This window comes from Sarcophilus harrisii, chromosome 3 (assembly GCF_902635505.1).
Source record: "Sarcophilus harrisii chromosome 3, mSarHar1.11, whole genome shotgun sequence".
Classification (NCBI taxonomy): domain Eukaryota; kingdom Metazoa; phylum Chordata; class Mammalia; order Dasyuromorphia; family Dasyuridae; genus Sarcophilus; species Sarcophilus harrisii.
Window position 1 is genome coordinate 446,608,028 of NC_045428.1, and position 19,371 is coordinate 446,627,398.

Sequence of the window (19,371 nt, forward strand, 5' to 3'; positions counted from 1 at the left end):
ATGACAATGGATTCAAATGAAACTGGAATGTATATAGTCATTTTTTTTCCAAAGTGTTTTTTTAAAACAGTTACTTTGGAAGATATATATTTTTTTCAAATAAAAAGAGATTTACCTCACTTTCCTTGTTTGGGTGCTTTTCAACCCACATTCTTGGGAGGTAAACCTCTCCTATGTGGATCTGGAGAGAGAAGCCTTTGCTGTCTAAGGTACTGTTATCCAAAGTACTGATTACAGCTTTGCAGTCTGTTTTCTATACACAAAAGAAAAATATAATAACATTTGATTTAATTGAATATGTCCATTTTGTCACTCACTGTAGTATAAAATCATTTTCAAAGGATAGTTTAAAGGAGAGCAAAAAAATTAATCCTAAAGTTATGTGTTTCTGATCACTTGAAAACTCTGAATTCTTAGGGTAAAACTTTCATTTCAGTCATTTTCAGGTATTTCACAAAATTCTAAATTTGTATCTCTCTACAAAGCCAAACCAAAGTAAAAGAATAACACTTCTACTTAAGTCATTAGTTATATAGATTAATCTGGTTCAGAATATAACTGATAGTCACACTTTAAAGATCTTATAAATTTTACAATTTAAAAAATCTTACAAATGAGCCTCACTGATGACAGCATTGATAAGATATTTTTACAAGTATGAAATTAATTTAAATATAGATAATAAAGTTTTTTAAAGACTTACATACCTTTATTTTGAGCTGGTGTGTGTCACTGCTAATTAGCTCAATTAAATGTGGCATCTCAATTGATATATTTAAGGAGAATCTATTAAATATAAAGAAAAAAGGATTTCAATTTAATAGACAGAGATACATTGCTTTCCTTCACATATGCTATATTTCAAATACAAGTTGCTATATGCTAGCTACTTGTGCTCCTCAAATTACCTTGTATTTATTCTGAATATATTGATATGTGCAGTTGTCTCCTCTATTGACTGTAAGTTTCTTAAGGAAGGGATTATTTCATTTTTGTTTTTGTATCACTAAAGACACAGTACTTAGCACCTAATAAGTGTTTAATAAATGTTTCTAGATTGATCACACCCTCTATAAATTTGTGTAAGCTCTCTCCCAAGTTCAGATTGTATACTCTTTTCATTACTCTGTCAGAAGCCTAATCAGCTAAACTGTATCTCCTTTACAGAAAATTATGATTCCCTCCATCTGAAAATATTTTCTCTCCCTTAAAATTTTGCCAGAACATTTTGAAGCTCTTTGTTTCTATGACATTCTTCCTTCTATTAAATACAGTATATTTCAAAAGGAACTTTAAAATATGAAATTAATGTCCACTAAATTCAGTCACTGAAAAATTAAGACTTTATATTTTAGGTACTTACTGCTGATGCACTCCTACTTCCTTAATATAAACTTTCTCTACTGCATCCTGTCAAAAATAAAAATATAATCATATATCCATTTTCAGGGTACGCCGAATACAATGACTAGGATATAAAAAAATGGTAGGTCATTGTCACATCAAGTAAACAGCTAGCAACATGAATAATGCTATAAGTTTGCAACTTTGCACATCTGTAAATATCATGCATTTTCCTCTTGTGGAATAAAAGTCACTATAAAACTAATTTTTGAGTAATAGTACTCAGAAAGGTTAATGAAATAACAACAGTTAACATTTGCATACAGCTTACCAAACACTTTACAATTATTATCTCACTTGATCTCACCATAACTCTGGGAGGTGGATGCTATTATTCACTCTATTTTACAGATAAAGAAACTGAGGAACACAAGTTAAGTGACTTGCCTAGAGTCACAAAACTATTAAATAGTTTATATCCCTTAGGCAGGGATTTGAAATCAGGTCCACCTGACTCCAGGCCTGATGTTCTCTCTGCTGTGCCATCCTAATTGCCTCTAATTGCTACTGATATTCAAAAAGGGCAAATGAAAATAATTTTTTCTCATTTTTCTAACTGACATGTATACTAAGTTCTGTTATCTTTAGGAAATATTACCTATTTATATCAAGGACATTAGATTCCTTTTGATAATTAATTTAAGAACTATAACTTCAAAGAAAATATCACTTAAAATGTAATGTTAAATATACAAACCTGCAAGTTTTCATTTAAAGCTTTGTCCTGTTGCCACGGTGCTACAGTAGCAGGCATGAAGAAGTTGGCACATCCATGATGAAAACTGAGCTCAGTAATATAGGTAATTTTGATAAGAACTTTGGCCTGTGGTGGTAAGTTTCCAATACTCACAGTAAAGACACCCTGAAATGGAAACATAATTCACTTTGCAAACCAAAGACCTAATCCAAATTCATTATTTAATAATGTTCTACATTAATAATCAATTCAAACAATTAAGACATCATATATAGCTTTGGAAAACACTTCCTAGGAAAATGGGGACAGTATTTAAGCTTATTTTGAAAATTCAAAATTTTGCAGAGGTTAGCGCTTCTTCACTAATTTAAACTTTGATTCTTCTTTACCTTGGTAAGGGAATTATTGTAGCCAAAAAATTCATCACCTCCAATGTAGTGTATAAGTAAGTTTTTCTGAATTTAGACAAGATGACTCTTAGCTAACACAAAGATTATTAATCTCTGTGCCCCTATATGAAGTATTTCCAGCTTAGTAGGACCTGCCAAAACTTCTCTACCAAATGGCTATATTAATCCTTATTTTAACCTAGATCAAGACCTTGTTCTGACTGTTAGTGAACTCACTTACTGTATTTTTCTGCTACAGAGAATCTACAGAGAATCTTCACACTCAAGGTTTCCGATCAACCATTGGACAATCTTGTTCTAGTTGTGAAGCCTGATGAAAATATATTCCTGCTGTCCAATAACATTAATCTTTCTTTTCCTCTGGATAAAGATTCACCTCCCCCAAATTGTATTGCAGTTGAGAACTCTGCTCAGGAAGTAAAAATTTATTGAATTTCATTCTTTGTAGCCACGGATTATAATTATTTTGTGCTTCCAGTTACCATGTCTTTTGCCATCTCAGAATAATTAACTACCCCAAAATATGGCAGTTTGGGACAACAATTATAAAGATTCTGATTCCCTCACAATCTCTCTAACAATCTTGTTTGGCTTTATCATCATCTGTTTATCAGAGACTCTTGGTCCAGACTAGTGATTTCACTGGGCAATTTAAAGTATTCCATAGTAGACCTTAAGAGAGGGAAATGGAAAACTCATCTGCCAACCATTGTCTTTGTGGCTCAACATAGAGTGCTGAGAGGTGAAGACCTTTTCCATGGGCTCCTAGAAGAAATGTGTGTCAGAAGTGGCTTCTGAACACAGGTCTTTCTGACTACAATGTCAATCCTCTTTCCATTATTTACTATCTTTCAGAAACTTGACTATAAAAAAATTACTTTTTCTGAACTCAAATTTTCTGTTTTTTTTTCATCCATTCATTCACAAAGTCACATCAGTGGACATAAGGATGGAGTTGTCATATTGATTTCAATCAACACTAGAAACTTAGTTATTAAGTAACATTGTCTATATCCTAACATCTTAAACTATGATTTAAGACCCCATATGGGAACTTATAACTGAATGTGGGGGTTGTGAAATTGTGGTTATTAGTAAATTTTGATCTGTATTTATCTGTATTTAAAATATATTTTATATATTTATATAACCAGGGTCACATAACAATTTCTAGGACGAAAAGGGGTCACAAGTGGGAAAAGTTAAAAAAAGTCCTGGTCTATGTAACAAAAACACATTTCTCTTATTTTTAATTTAGTATTCCAAAAACAACAATTTGATAGATATTATCTTATAACTCCCTTCTCATTCTTTTGGAAAGTTGATGGGGTTTAAACCCAAAATAATATTAAATCATGTAAGATAAGAAGGAATTCATTATAGTCACAGACTACATTTGTTATTTAGTACAGAGCTGCAGATAACATGACAAAAGGGCACTGGAAATGCTAAATTCTTAGGCGAAGTTTCTCTCTGATAACAGAAAATAAGAGTTTTTCAATCTAAATATTTTAAATTTTTACTTTATAGTAGGTATTATATATTTTAAAGGATTTAATTTTTTTTTGCATTTTTGATTAACATGGCAACCTAACAAATTAATAGCATGCCATACAGGACTATCTTGATCCATCAAGTAAGCTCCATGGCCTTGACTGATGGCTTCTCTGTACTCCTGATGGGCTTCTTCCTTTTCCTTGACCTAAGAAAAAAATAATTTTAAAAAGTTATGACAAATATGGTAACTTCCTTATTTCATGTAGAAGAATTAATTGTTCAAACTCAAATATTAGAAATGTTTATTTCAGAAATGAATAGAATCTGAAATGAATGTAAATTTGAAAAGCAAGCCAATATGTATAAAATCACTACTCAGAAACCCATTACACTGCATAAATAAAAAAAGGTGTGTCTGCAGAGAAAGCAAAACAAGTGAGTGTAATTCATTATTCTTTACCTCTGCTATTATATGCTTGCCATTGATGAAAGCTTCAAACCCACACACTGCTGCTTTGTCATCCAAGGGAAAGACATATTTTGTTTCAATAGGCAGATCACTCTTATTGTTATATGCTTGAAAAACAATTATCTAGAAATAGAACAAGAGCCATTTTGTTAATGAAGTGCTTTTAAAATTTATTTTTTTGAAAAGTGGCCAACACAAACTGTGCATATTTGGGGGGTTAAATTGTGCAGGTGTTAGTTCTAATAAGTGCCTTAGTTTTCTCATAAGTGCCTACAGTCATAATGCAGAACCCAAACCACATACAAAAATGCAGTCTGTTTTAACTTTAAGGAGTTGGTGCTTACCTGACAAAAGCATGGTTTATTCTCATAAAGCTAATACAATGTTAAAAAAAAAACAAAAAACAAAAAACAAAAAACCTTTGCTAGAACTTTATAGTTGCTGCAAGTGCAGTGTTCTCTGATCATCCTGACCCCACTGCTGATTAACAGGGAAGATTTGCCCTGCTTTCTTTCTGACTTGAGCTAGTTTCACTCTTTCATGGTAGGTCAGTACTCTATCACCACCATATTGATGTCGGACTTAATACAAACACATAATTGACTTTAGCTCTATTACAACTAAAAACTCCTTCATTATACATGGAAAAAACAAGACTATACAATGATCAATTCTGATGGCCGTGACTATCTTCAACAATGAGAGAATTCAAACCAGTTCTACTTGTTCAGTGATGATGAGAGCCATCTACACCCAGGGAGAAAACTGTGGGAGCTGACCACAACATAGCATTCTCACTCTTTCTGTTGTGGTTTGCTTGCATTTTGTTTTCTTTCTCAGGTTTTTTTTCCTTCTTGATCTGATTTTTCTTGTGCAGCAAAATAATTGTATAAATATGTATATATATATATATATATGATTTAATGTATGTTAACATTTAATATGTACTGGACTATCTACTATCTAGGGAAGAGGGTAGGAGGAAGGAGGGGAAAATTTGGAACAGAAGGTTTCACAAGGGTAAATGTTGAAAAATTATCCATGCATATGTTTTGTAAATAAAAAGCTTTAGCTAAAAAACAAAAACAAAAAACAACTAAGAACTCCTGAACTCAAGTGATTTCCTAGGCTTAGTAGCAGGAATTAGAGGTGTGTTACTGCCATGCTTAGCTTGATTTTCTTTGTCACAAGGGGGAGTTAAATATAGAAGTGGTGGGAAAGATTTAAAAATGACAGTGAAAATTAAAAACTAAAGTTTGACATTTTTTTTAACTTACAAAAAAGGATTATAAAGGAGACTGAGGATTCTGGGCCCAGTTCTGGCACTTGCTAGAATTGGTGTGAACTGGTTAAGTCAATTCATATATCTAAAAAATAATAGCCTTAGATTAGATGAGCTTTAAGGTTCTAACTTGAATTTCTACCATCCTATATATTTTTATGTTCACTTTTTACTTTTATATATCATATATATATTTTAAATCCTATACATGTTTTCATCTTAATTTGAAGTTCTATATAATGTTAATGAATCTAGAACTGCTATCTATTTTTCAAGGCATTTTTTAAAGATTTAAGTCATAGAAATTATTTTTTTAAAGCAAGAAAACTTTAAACATTAAATTTGTAATTACCAAATTTATATGTACATATATCAAATATATGACAAATGATGAGGAGGAAAATTTTATATTCTTTATAGTAAAATATCTCCATTAAGGGGAAGTAAAGCGTTAAAATATTAGTCATAACAAAAAAGGATAACACAAGTGAGCTTTTATAATAAACAAGTGCGGAATTGTAATAAAATTCTTATTTCATATTATTGTTGCTCATAATCTAGTTATTGTGGAAATAAACAGTATTTTTTTTATTGGATATGTAATTTCATTGAGGAAACCCAAAACCACATAGCAGTATAGTGAATTTTTTTTATATCCATAATTCTAACTCTATTAAGAAGTATTGTAAAATACCTCCTATGGAACTCTAAAAGATAGAATTATAGGATTCCTCATACTATGGTTTGAAAAATCCTGGACTAAAGCATCAAATATCAAAACATATGAGATGATAAGAGTACATCTGGGTTTCATTAATGAGTTCTAGTTACCAAGTCTGCACAAACTACATTAAGAGTACAGAATGAACAGGTAGATGTCATGGCTGAACTGCCATGGTTCCTTGGAAACTTATAAAAGTCAAAGAATATGAGAGGGAAGTTTTTTCCCCCTCCTTTTTATCTTTTTTAATAGTATTTTATTTTTAAGAACATGTAAAGGCAAATTTTAACATCCATTTAAAAATTTTGAGTTCCAAATTTTCTCCCTTTCTTTCTCACTTCCCTCTCCCTAAGACAATAAGTAATTTGACACAGATTATATAAGTATAATCATGTGGACATGGCTCTTTTCAACAATGAGATGATTTTAAAAAATTAATTAAGTGAAACTAATAGGTTTTGATTGCATTTAGACTCTATCAGTTCTTTGGATGTGAAAAATAATTTTCCTAATAAGATCTTTGGAATTGTCCTAGATCCTTGCATTGCTGAGAATAGCAAAGGCATTCATAGTTGATCATCATACAACATAGCTGCTATCTTGTACAATTGTCTCCTAGTTTTGCTTATTTCACTTTGCATCAGTTCATATAAGTCTTTCCAGGTTTTTCTGAAATCTGCCTGCTCATCATTTTTTCAGCACAATAATATTCCATTACATTTATATACCACAACTTATTCAGTCATTTCTCAATTGATGAGTAACCTCTCAATTTCCAATTCTTTGCCACCAGTGGTATAGAGACACTATAAATAATTTTATATATTCTTTCTTTTTCTTTTTTCTTTTCTTTTCTTTTCTTTTTTTCTGAAGCATTTGGGATTAAGTGACTTGCCCAGGGTCACAAAGCCAGGAAGTGTTAAGTGTCTGAGATCAGATTTGAACACAGGTCATCCTGATTCCAGGGCTGGTACTCTATCCACTGTGCCACCTAGCTGCCCCTCCTATTCCCTTTTATACCACATTTTACATATGAAACTGAGGCAAACAGGGTTAAGTAACTTGCCTAGATTACATATAATAAGTGTCTGAAGTCAAATTTGAACTCCTGATTCCTGGCCCAGCATTCTATTCAGTATGCCACTTAGCTGCCTTGATACCATCGGTTGGCATATATAAAACAAAAAACTCGAATATGAGGTGAGCCACATACATAAAAATATTTCTAGAAGAATTTTCTGTAGTAGCAAAGTACTGGAAGGAAAGCAGGAACTATCTTTTGACTTTTTCTGTATCTCTAACACTTAACTCATAATAGGTGCTAAGTAAATATTTATTGACTGATGGATTAAAAAGATATGCCCAGGGGGGCAGCTGGGTGGTGCAGTGGATAAAGCACCAGCCCTGAAGTCAGTAGGACCTGAGTTCAAACCTGGCCTCAGACACTTAACACTTCCTGGCTATATGTGACCCTGAGCAAGTTACTTAACCCCAATTGCCTCAGGGAAAAAAAAGAAAGGATATGCCCAAATTCTGACTTGGAAATTGGTAAACAAATTATGGCAGATGAATGTAATATAATATTATTGTGCTATATGCTATGATTACCCAACTTCCAGATTACACTACTTCCAGTAGTACTACTTCCTACATTTGGTACACTCATGTTGCTTTTCCTGATACTCATCTTTATATTGTATTCTTACAAAAAAGTACTTATCCTTGATTTGTATATAACACATCTGCTTTGCTAACCATTCACAAGTGGATTTGATATAGTTGTCTTATTTTGTGTATTTCTTTTACATATGTATTCATGTTACTATGTGCTTGATTATAACCTCAAAAAAAAGGGTCAAGAATTACAGCTGTGTGGTCCTCAATTTGTTACTTGATAATTTCGTTTTTTAATAATGATTGAAAAAGGTACTTTTGCTAGGATAGAAATTGTATTAATATCCAATGAGTAGCAAGGCTACTTGAAAAAAAGTTTGGCATCTTAGTCCCTTTCATTTAAAAATAAGACTTATATCCTTGGCAGAGGCCATGAAATTAATAAGATACAAATACTGATCTCATTCCAAGAAGAAATATTTCCAGCTCAGAGTAAAAATGCACAAGGAAATATCAAGTCAAAACTATGTAGACTTCTGTTTGTGGGTCAAGGACACTTTATGGGCTAGAAGCCCAGCCATAAATTCAACTAAAAGACTTTTTGTTTTGTTTTAAAGTATGAATAATTTTCTCTACTGAAGTTATTTTTACAATGCCTCATTATGACATGAAGGTGACCCTGGACTTTTAAAGGTGATAACAGCAGAGCACAAATACTCATAAGTCCTTCCATGCTGGAAAAACTTTTGAGTCTAGCAAGGGTCTAGATGTTTGACATCTGAAGTCAAGTGTAGCTGAGTTTAGAAAGATACATCACCAGCCTGGTCACCAATTTTTCAGCATGGCAACTCTCAAAAGGTCACCTATTAGGCTATAGAGGTGCTGAATGTGTATCAATGGTGGGAGTACATATAAGAAAAACATAGCTATCTGAAATATTGAAATATGATTAATTTAGGACCAAATTTAGGAGCAGAAGTCTTATTAGATTACAACATAAAGTGAAAAATAACCAACACCTCTCTGATGATAAAAGGTCATCGATCAGATGTTAAATAGTATGAATATCATAATCATTAGTTTGCTGCTTTTTGACCATACAAAACAAACTACGCCCATGTCCCCTGCCAAAATGTTATGGGTCAGAACTCTGTACTTAAAAACAAGCATTCTTACAAGGTGTTAAGTCAATGGAATTGATGAGACAATGGTTATCTAGTTTAGCATGGTGATTAAGAGTTCTCTAGTTCAGTACATGTTCTTAGTACTTAATATAGTTCTACAAGATTCACACCTATGATAATGTAATTATAAGAGAGCATATAAGCTGGGACAAACTCAGCCAGAGTCAGAACCAGAGAAGACAGAAGGCTGGAGGGTGGAGCACAAGCCCTCAGACTCAGAGAGACATTCCATCTTTGATCAGGCTCCTGGTGGCTCTCCTTCTTCCTGCACTTTGGGAGAGACTGGTACAGACTCAGAGGGACTGAGAGACAGATTCATTCCGTCGTCCACCTTTGTGGTGGCTGGAGGCTGAAGCACAAGCCAGGGGACTCAGAGCCAGATTTATCCATCCCATCTCACATCACCTTGGTGGCAGGGGTCTCCTCCTTAGCTTCTCCACTGAACCCCAGACTTGGGAAGGTCTTTAAGAAAGCTAGCCAGGCCCCAGGCAAGGAAACTAGATTGTGAAGGAGATAATAAAGGATTTGGACTTTAACACCTGACTATTCTCCTGGTGAATACTGAACTGAACTGAAACAAAGGCTGCTCCAAGACCTCCAGAAAACCCACAAGAACATTACACCAAACAATACAAAATATAACAGTAATTTAAGTAGATATAATATGCTTAGGTTTCAGTAAAGCACTCAAAAAGTTTCTCACACTAGTCTTATGGATAAGATGGGAAAATGAGGACTAGGTGACAGTACTATTAGACTAAGAAATGGCTCAATAGCTGAATTAAAAGCTAGTCATAAATAGGTTGATGCCTACCTGGAGAGAGGTCTTTAGAATATGCTTGATCCTGTGAAGCTCAATATTTTTGCCAATGACTAGGATGAAGCAATAGAATGTATATTTGTAATATGTATGAGTGTCACAAAGCTAGTAAGGGTAGCTAATATGGTGGATGACAAGATTCAAAAAGCTCCTTAGAGGCTAGAATGATGGGCCAAAACAAATAAATAAAATTTAATAAGTATAACTGTGAAGATCTACATTTTTATTTTTTAAAATATTTTTCCAATTATATGTAGAACAATTTTTAAAATTTTCTTTTAAAAAAATTTTTGAATTCCAAATCCTCTCTTTCTTCCTCTTTCATCTCTTCCCTCATTGGTCAACCAAGCAATTTAATATAGATTATACTGGTGAAGTCATGCAAAACATATTTCCATTAGTCATCTTGTGAAAAAAACAAAACAAAACAAAACAAACAAACCCCAAGAACAATAAAGAAAGTTTACAAAAAAGTGTGCTTCAATTTGCATTCAGACTTCATCAGTACTTTCTCTAGGGGTAAATAGCATTTTTCCGTATAAGTACTTTGGAATTGTCTTACAATGTATTGTTGTGAATGGCTAAGTCATTCGTAGTTGATCATTGTATAATATTGCTGTTATTGTGTATACTGCTCTGGTTCTACTCACTTCACTTTGCATTAGTTCATATAAATCTTTCCAGATTTTTTTGAAAGCATCCTGCTCATCCTTTCTTATAGCATAATAGTATTCCAACACAATCATATACCACAATTGAAGAGCATCCCTTCAATTTCTAATTCTTTGCTACCACAAAAAGAGCTACTATAAATATTTTTGTACATATAAGTCATTTTCATTTTCCTTTTTTTTTCCTGAAGTGACTTGCCCAGGGTTACACAGAAAGGAAGTGTTAAGTGGCTGAAGCCAGATTTGAATTCAAGTCCTCCTGACTTCAGGGCTGGTATTCTATCTACTGTACCAACTAGCTGCCCCAGTCCTTTTCCTTTTTAAAACTCTCTTTGGGATATAGATCTAATAGTATTGTTAATGGTACTGCTGGGTTAAAAAGTATGTATTTTTTGATTGCCCTTTGGATACAGTTCCAAATTGCTCTCCAGAATGGTTGGAGGAGTTCACAACTCCACCAATAGTGTATTACTGTCCCAATTTTCCCATATCCCTTCCAATATTTGTCATTTTCCTTTTTAAAATTATATTAGCCAATCTGATAAATGTGAGGTGGTTTTAACTTGCACTTCTCTGATCAATAATATTTGAGATAATTTTTCATAGAACTATTTTTAGTTTTGATTTCTTCATCTAAAAACTGCCTGTTCATTTAATTTGACCATATATCAAATAGGGAATAGCTCTCATTTTTATTTATTTATTTATATTAATTTGACTCAGTTCTACAAATGTTTGAGAAATGAGGACTTGATCAGAGAAACTTTTTATCTCTCTTTTTTCTGTTTTCCTTCTAATCTTGGTTACAATGATTTGACTTTGCAAAACTTTTTAAATTTAATGCAATCAAAATTCTTCATTTATATGCTGTAATGTTCTCTATCTCTTTTTTGATCATAAATTCTTCCTTTATCCATAGGTTGACAGGCAAAATATTGGCAAAATATTACATGGTTCCCTAATTTATTTATGGTATCACCCTTTATGACTAAATCATATAATCCACTTTGCTATCCACTTCCATTTTATGGATAAGTCTGTCCCACTCACATTCACAGTCAAATTTTCTTTCATCCAACTTTCCCTCATCCTTTGTCCTTTTTGTCCTTTCATTCTGTCCCTCCTCAAAAATGTTCTATTTCTGATTGCCTCCCTCAATCTGCCCTCATCTCTATTAGTACCTCCCCTGCTATTTCCCTGTAAGTTATATTTCTAAACCAAATGAATGTGTATGTTATTCTCTCTTTGAATCAATTCCAGTGAAAATAATATTCAAGCACTGAATCCCTTATCTTTCCCTCTACTGCAAAAGCTCTTTCACATCTTTTCTTTATGCAGATTTCCCTCTTGTCCTAGGACATATCTCTTTCTAATTCCTTAATTTTACTTTTTGGGATATTATCCAATTATAGTCATCTATTTATATTCCTTCTTCTTTTGTTTTTTCTGAGGCAATTGGGGTTAAGTGACTTGCCCAGGGTCGCATAGCAAGGACATTATGTGTTTAAGACCAGGTGTGAATTCAGATTGTCCTGACTTCAGGGCTGGTGCTCTATCCACTGAGCCACTTAGCTGCCCCTATTTATATTCCTTCTAACTGCCCTAATAACAATAAAGTTCTTAGGAGTTACAAATAACATCTTCCTATGTAGGGATGTCAATAATTTAATCCTATTGTATCCTTTCTTTTATGTTTATCTTTTTATATATCTCTTGAATCTTGCTTTTGACGATCAGATTTTCTATTCACTCTGTTTTTTTCATCAAGAATGTTCAAAAATCCTCTCTTTCACAGACTATCCATTTTCCCTCCGAATTATAATCAGTTTTGCTACATATGTCATTTTTGGTTGTACTGCTAGCTTTTTTGCCCTCTGGACTTTCACCTTCTAAGCCCTCTGATCTTTAATATAGAAACTGCTAAATCTTGTATTATCCTAACTGTGGTTCCATGAGTCTTGATTTCTTTCTTTCGAGTTGCTTGCAATATTTTCTCCTTGATTTGGGAGCTCTGGAATTTGGTCTGAGAGTTTTCCCTTTAAAGGGTAATTGGTAGATTCTTTCAATTTCCATTTTATTATCTAGTCTAAAATATGAGGGCAGTTTTTCTTGATAATTTCTTGAAAGATGATTTCTAGGCTCTTTTTTTTTTCTTTTTTGGTCAAGACTTTCTGGTGGTCCGATAATTCTTAAATTATCTTTCCTAAATCCCTTTTTCACAGATTATTTTTTTTCCAATGAGATCTTTCATATTTTCTTATATTTTTCATTCTTTTGATTTTGTTTTATTATTTCTTTATGTCACAAGAAATCATTTCCAATTGCTCAATTCTGTTTTTTAAGGAATTATTTTTTTTTTTCAGTAAGCTTTTGAACCTCCTTAACAAAACTACTGGCTCTCTTTTCATGATTTTTAGTATCACTCTCATTTCTTTTCCCAATTTTTCCTCTATTTCCTCTATTTTGATTTTTATAAATCTTTCTGGATCTCTCCCAAGAATTCCTTTTGGCCCTGAGACCAATTCACTTATTTTATTTTATTTTTTTGACATTTTGCATGTAGCTGTTTTGACAGTGTTGTCCTTCTGAGTTTGTGCTTTAATCTTCCCAAAGTAACTTTCTTTGTTGTTTGCTCATTTTTTAAGCCTATTTCTTGACTTTTAGCTAAATTGAGATCTTATTTCAGGGTGGAAGGCCCACTATCCCAACCTTCAGATTTTACATAATGTTTTCAGATCTAGTTCTTATGATTTGCAAATTTTGAGTTCTTTCGAGGTGGTATGATCTAATAAGATATGTGGTCACTCCTCCCCTGGCCTATCTTCTAGTTACTCGCTAGAGAAAGAAAGTGTGTGAGTTTAGTGTGTGAGTAATCAAAAGAACTCTTTTCTGTCTTGGTATTGTATCCTGGCTCCTGCTAGTGCTCCTCTTTTCTCTGACACCATGATCTAGAATTACATATGGGCAATGCAACAGAGTCCTGATCCTAGTGCCAGGAAAGAGTTCCCTGTAATTTCCTTTTGACTAATTGTCCAAGCGCTTTACTATGTGTGGGCTGGGAGCATGAATTCAGCTGCCTCCAAAGTCTGCTGCTGGCTTGTGAGGAAGGAGCCTGCATTGTGTTCCACTTTCACTCTGCAGAGACAGATCTTTCCTACCAATCTTTTAAGGTGTCTTGGGCTGGAAAAATGATTTACTTTGTTTGTTTGTTGATTTTGTTACTTCGAAATTCATTTTGAGGCATTATTTTAATGTTTCTTGGAGGGTAATTTGCAAGAGCTCAGATGAGTCCTTGTCTTTCCTCTGCCATCTTGGCTCTGCCCCAATCTACATTTTTACTCAAAAGAATCATCTTCACAATTACAGGACTGGTGGTACTAGATAGCATTCATATAAAAAGGATTTGTTGTTCACTTGTTTCAGCTTTGTTAGATTTTTTGTGACCCTTTTTGAAATTTTCTTGGCAAAGATACTGGAGTGGTTTGCTATTTCTTTCTTTAGATGATTTGACAGATGAAGAAACTGAGGCAAACAGGATCAAGTGACTACCCAGAGTCACACAGCAAGTAAGTAAATGCCTGATGTCATATTTGAACTCAGAAAGATGAGTTTCTGATTCCAGGTCTGGAACTCTATCCATTGTACCACTTACCTGCCCATGAAAAGGATTAGGGAATTTAAACAGATTGTAAATTAACCATGATTCAAATGGTTAATATGACAAGCAGAAAAAGTTAATATGATTTTAGGTTTTGGGTTTTTTTGTTTGTTTTTGTCTTTTGTTTGTTTGTTTGTTTTAAGAAAGGCAGACTATGCAGGACTAGGTGATAATCCTACTAAATTTCTGTTCTGATCAGACCCTATATAGAATATCATGCTCAGTTATAGAAACCATATTTTAGGAGGATGTAGACAAACCAGAATATGTTTAATAAAGAGCAAACAGGATTGTGATAGGATTGAAAAGACCACACTACTGAAGAACTTGTTGAAGGAAATTTGAAAATTTAGCTTGGAAAAGAGACTTAGGGGCTAATAATAATAATAGACTTCAAGTCTCTGAAGGGCTTTCAAGTAGATGTTTAAATTTGTTCTGCTGTGATGGGTGGAAGTTGCAGAGAGACAGATTAAGGCTTGATTTAAGAAAAACATTTCCTAAGATTATGGCAGCCCTTTTTGAAATGACAAGAAACTGGGAACTAAGTGGATGCCCATCAGTTGGAGAATGGCTGAATAAGTTATGGTATATGCATGTTATGGAATGTTATTGTTCTATAAGAAATGATCAGCAGGATTATTTCAGAGAGACCTGGAGAGACTTACATGAACTGATGCTGAGGGAAATGAGCAGGACCAAGAAATCATCGTACATGGCAACAAGATTATATGATGGTCGATTATGATGGGCATGTTTTTTTCTATAATGATATGATTCAGGCCAGTTCCAATAGTCTTGTGATTATGAGAAACATCTACACCCAGAGAGAGAACTGTGGGAACTGAGTGTGTATCACAACATAGCATTTTCACTCTTTGTTGTTGTTTGCTTGCAGTTTGTTTTCTTTCTCATTTTTTCCCTTTTTGATCTGATTTTTCTTATGTAGCATGATAATTGTGGAAATATGTATAGAAGAATTGCACATGCTTAACATATATTGAATTACTCTCTAAGGGAGGGCTGAGTGAAAGGGAGGGGAAAAATTCAGAACACAAGGTTTTGCAAGGGTAAATGTTGAAAATTATCCATGTTTTGAAAATAAAAAGCTTTAATATAAAAAATTTCCTAAGATTAGAGATGCCAAATATTGAAATGGGATGCTTTGGGAAGTAAATGGGTATCCTCTTACTAGTGGTCTTCAAGTAAAAGCTGGATAATCACTTGTCATTGATGAAATAAAGGTGTTTTATGGTGAGGTATAAACTAGACTAGATTGCCTCTGAGGTTCCTTCTAATTCTGAGGTACTGTGACTATGATTATGTGATCCGAGGTCTCTTATTTTCCTAAGAGTTTTTTTTAAAGTTATAGGGGAATCAGGCAATTAATGTCAGGACCCAACAATGTATGTAACTATAAAAATACTAAATTAGTTTTAGAAAACTATACATTTCAAAGAGCTCACCACAATATAATAAAATTCAGAAGATCTAGCTATTACAGTATTATTTATTAAATACAACACAACAATACATGGCATACCTGGGCTATGAAGTCCATTATTCTTCCCTTGATATGAATCTCTTCAAGAGGGACTTGAATCCCAGAGAGATCTTGAAGGCCAGCTTTTATATTGATGAAAGGGTTGGTATCTGGTAATGCAAAATCTAAATAGTAACAATTTAATTGTTAGTTTTTTAAAAGTGTCTTTGTTTAGTATGATTTTAATTACCTTGCCTATTACCATTTTCCTTAGTCTAATATGCTTATACTTTATGGCGTATATAAAAATAGCAATTTATTTTGAATAGCAGAGGATGAAGTATAAATAAATACAACTTGCAGACAGCAAAGAGCTAGCAGAATTTGCAAAAAAAAATTTTTCTTTTAAATTTTAAGACTCTTGTTCCACTTGTCCCTCTTTTCTTCTCTCAGTGTTTTAATAAGAAAACATTCAACATTTTTAGCATTTTTAAAAATATATAATCAAAATTCAAGTATATTTCTTGAATGGTTAAAATTTATTCTTTGGTATTGGTATATCTCGAGGACTTGTAAAACTCTATTAAATTCAAGAACTCTCTTTGGTTGCTTATATATGTGATAACTCATAAATTTTATCATATGACTTCTATAATATTTTATGAGTTTTAAAAATTTATTATTTATTTACTTTTAGCACTTGTTTTCTTTTTAAATTTTAAATTTAATTTTAAAATTTAAATTTTAAGTTTCAGATTCTCTCCCCCTACCCACACTCTCCCCCCACATTGAGGGAGCAAGCAAAATTATATCAGTTGTACATATGAAATCATACAAATATTTCTATATTAGCCATATGTTTTTAAAAAGCAAGAAAATAAAAAGAGAAAAATATTTTTCAATTTTCACTCGGAGTCTATCAGTTATTTCTCTCTGGAAATTCATAGCATTTTTTCATCATTAATCTTTTTGGAATTATATTGGATCACTATTTTTTATTTTTTTTATTTTTATTATTATAGCTTCTTATTTACAAAACATATGCATTGGTAATTTTTCAACATTGACCCTTGCAAAACCTTCTTTTTCAACTTTTCCCCTCCTTCCCCCTCTCTCCTCCCCCTTCCCCCCTCCCCTACATGGCAGTAGTCTAACACATGTTAAATATGTTAAAGTATATATTAAATTCAATATATGTATACATATTTATACAGTTTATCTTTTGCATAAGGAAAATCAGATCTAGAAAGAATGAAAAAAACCTGAGAAGGAAAACAAGAATGTAAGCAAACAATAACAGAAAGAGTAAAGGTGCTATGTTGTGGTCCACACTTATTTCCCATAATTCCCTCTCTGGGTGTAGCTGATTCTCTTCTTTACTGAACAATTGGAACTGCTTTGAATCATCTTATTGTTGAAGAGAGCCACTTCCATCAGAATTGATCGTCGGGCAAGTTGGGGAAGGGGGTATTCAGAAAGAAAATACTTTTGAAGAGGGAGATGGTGAAAGGAGAGTGAAAATAGAATAAATGGGGGGAAATATTATGGGGGAAATAAGGGAAGTAATAGTAAATAAGAAAAAAAAATTTGGAGCAAGTTTCTCTGATAAAGGCCTTATTTCACAAACCTATAGAGAACTGAGTCAGATTTATAAAAATAAGAGTCCTTCCCCAATTAATAAATGAACAAAAGATGTGAACATTTTTCAGATGAAGTAATCAAAGCTAGTTATAGCCCTTTGAAAAAAATGTTCTAACTCCTTTTGATTGGAGAAAATGCAAATTAAAATAATTTTGAGGTACTACCTCATATCTATTGGTTTGGCTGATAGGAGAAAAAGAAATTGACAAATGTTAGAAGAGATGTTGGAAAATGAGACATTTGGGGCAGCTAGATTGATTGTTCAATGAATAAAGCACTGGGCCTGTAGTCTGAAGGACCTGAGTTCAAATTTGACCTCAAACACTTAACACTTCCTAGCTATGTGATCCTGGGCAAGAAACTTAACCCCAATTGTCTTGCCAAAAAATCACAAGAAAACAAGAAAAGAAAGAGAAAAATGATTCATTAATGCATTGTTGGCAGAGTTGTGAAGTGATTCAACCATTCTGTACAACAATTTGGAACTATGCCCAGAAATCTATAAAACCTTGCATATTCTTTGATCATTACTAGGTCTGTATCCAAAAAAGAAAAAAAAACAAATAGGAAAAGGATCTATATGAAATTGAGAGGACACCTATCAATTAGAGAATGGCTGAACTATGGCATGTGATTGTGATATAAGAAATGATGAACATTTTTTTAACAGTGAGATGATTGAGGCCAGTTCTCATCACAGGATCATTGGGTCATCTACATTCAGAGAGAGGACTATAGGAATTGATTGTGGATCACAACACAGCATTTTCACTCTTTTTGTTATGGTTTGCTTGCATTTTGTTTTCCTTCTCATTTGTTTCCCTTTTTGATCTGATTTTTCTTGTGCAGCAAGATAATTGTATAAATATCTGTACATATATTGGATTTAACATATATTGGGTTGCTTACCATCTGGGGAAGGGAGTGGGAAGAAGGGGAGAAAATTTGGAATGCAGGGTTTTGCAGGGGCCAATGTTGGGAAATTATCCATGCATATGTTTTGAAAATAAAAAACTTAAAAAAAAAAGAAAAAAATTTAAAAAAAGAAATGAACAAGATGCTCTCAGAAAAACCTGGGAAAGACTTACATGAGCTGATGCTAATTTAAATATACTATATACAAAGTAAAAATAATATTGTAAGATAATCAGTTGTGAATGACTTAGCTATTCTCAGCAATGCAATGATCTAAGAAAATTCTGAAGGACTCATGATGAAAAAAATGCTATCCATCATCTAGCAAAAGAACTGATGGTGTCTGAACACAGACTGAGGGTTTTGTCTTGGTCTAAGTTTTCTTTCACAATATGGAAATGTTTTATATGACTACATGTATATAACCTATATCAAATTGCTTGCCTTCTTAAAGGGGTGATGACAGCAGGGAGGAAGGAAGGGAAAGAATGTGAACTCAAAGTTTTATGAATGTTAAAAATTGTTTTTACATGTAATTGGAGAAAATAAAATCCTAAATAAATAGAAAAAATCCACAAAATTTTCTAGGCAACTCTCAACTATTCACTAAATCATACTCAGCTCACAGGACATTCCTTAGCTGATAAAATCACTGATTCTTATCTTATTAAATTCATTATGGTAAATAATTTTCAAATATTGTTTATAGAAACTTTTGATATTTATTTGTGAGAAGCAAGTATTTAGATATGTTTGTCCTTTATAGCTACATAGAAATATGTGTAAGTATATATGGTGCATATTTCTTTTCTCTCTACACATTCTCATTTACTGGTCTCATCATCTCTCATAGGTTATATTACCACCTCTCTGCTGAAGATTCCCAGATCTATATATTTAATCTGAGT

At 32.9% G+C, this 19,371-nt stretch overlaps 1 protein-coding gene across 2 annotated transcripts in view; it reads right to left on the minus strand.

The window, feature by feature from the left end:
- The window catches only part of PARP4 (poly(ADP-ribose) polymerase family member 4), a 117,823-nt gene that overhangs the window by 56,118 nt on the left and 42,334 nt on the right, over window positions 1-19,371 (minus strand). For both annotated transcript variants that reach the window (XM_031960838.1, XM_031960837.1), the window contains 7 exons: window positions 15,968-16,092; window positions 4,469-4,600; window positions 4,127-4,213; window positions 2,102-2,266; window positions 1,364-1,410; window positions 708-786; window positions 116-253 (listed from right to left, as the gene is read on the minus strand). In XM_031960838.1, the coding sequence (XP_031816698.1) occupies window positions 116-253; window positions 708-786; window positions 1,364-1,410; window positions 2,102-2,266; window positions 4,127-4,213; window positions 4,469-4,600; window positions 15,968-16,092 (773 nt within the window). The remainder of the gene's footprint in view (window positions 1-115; window positions 254-707; window positions 787-1,363; window positions 1,411-2,101; window positions 2,267-4,126; window positions 4,214-4,468; window positions 4,601-15,967; window positions 16,093-19,371) is intronic.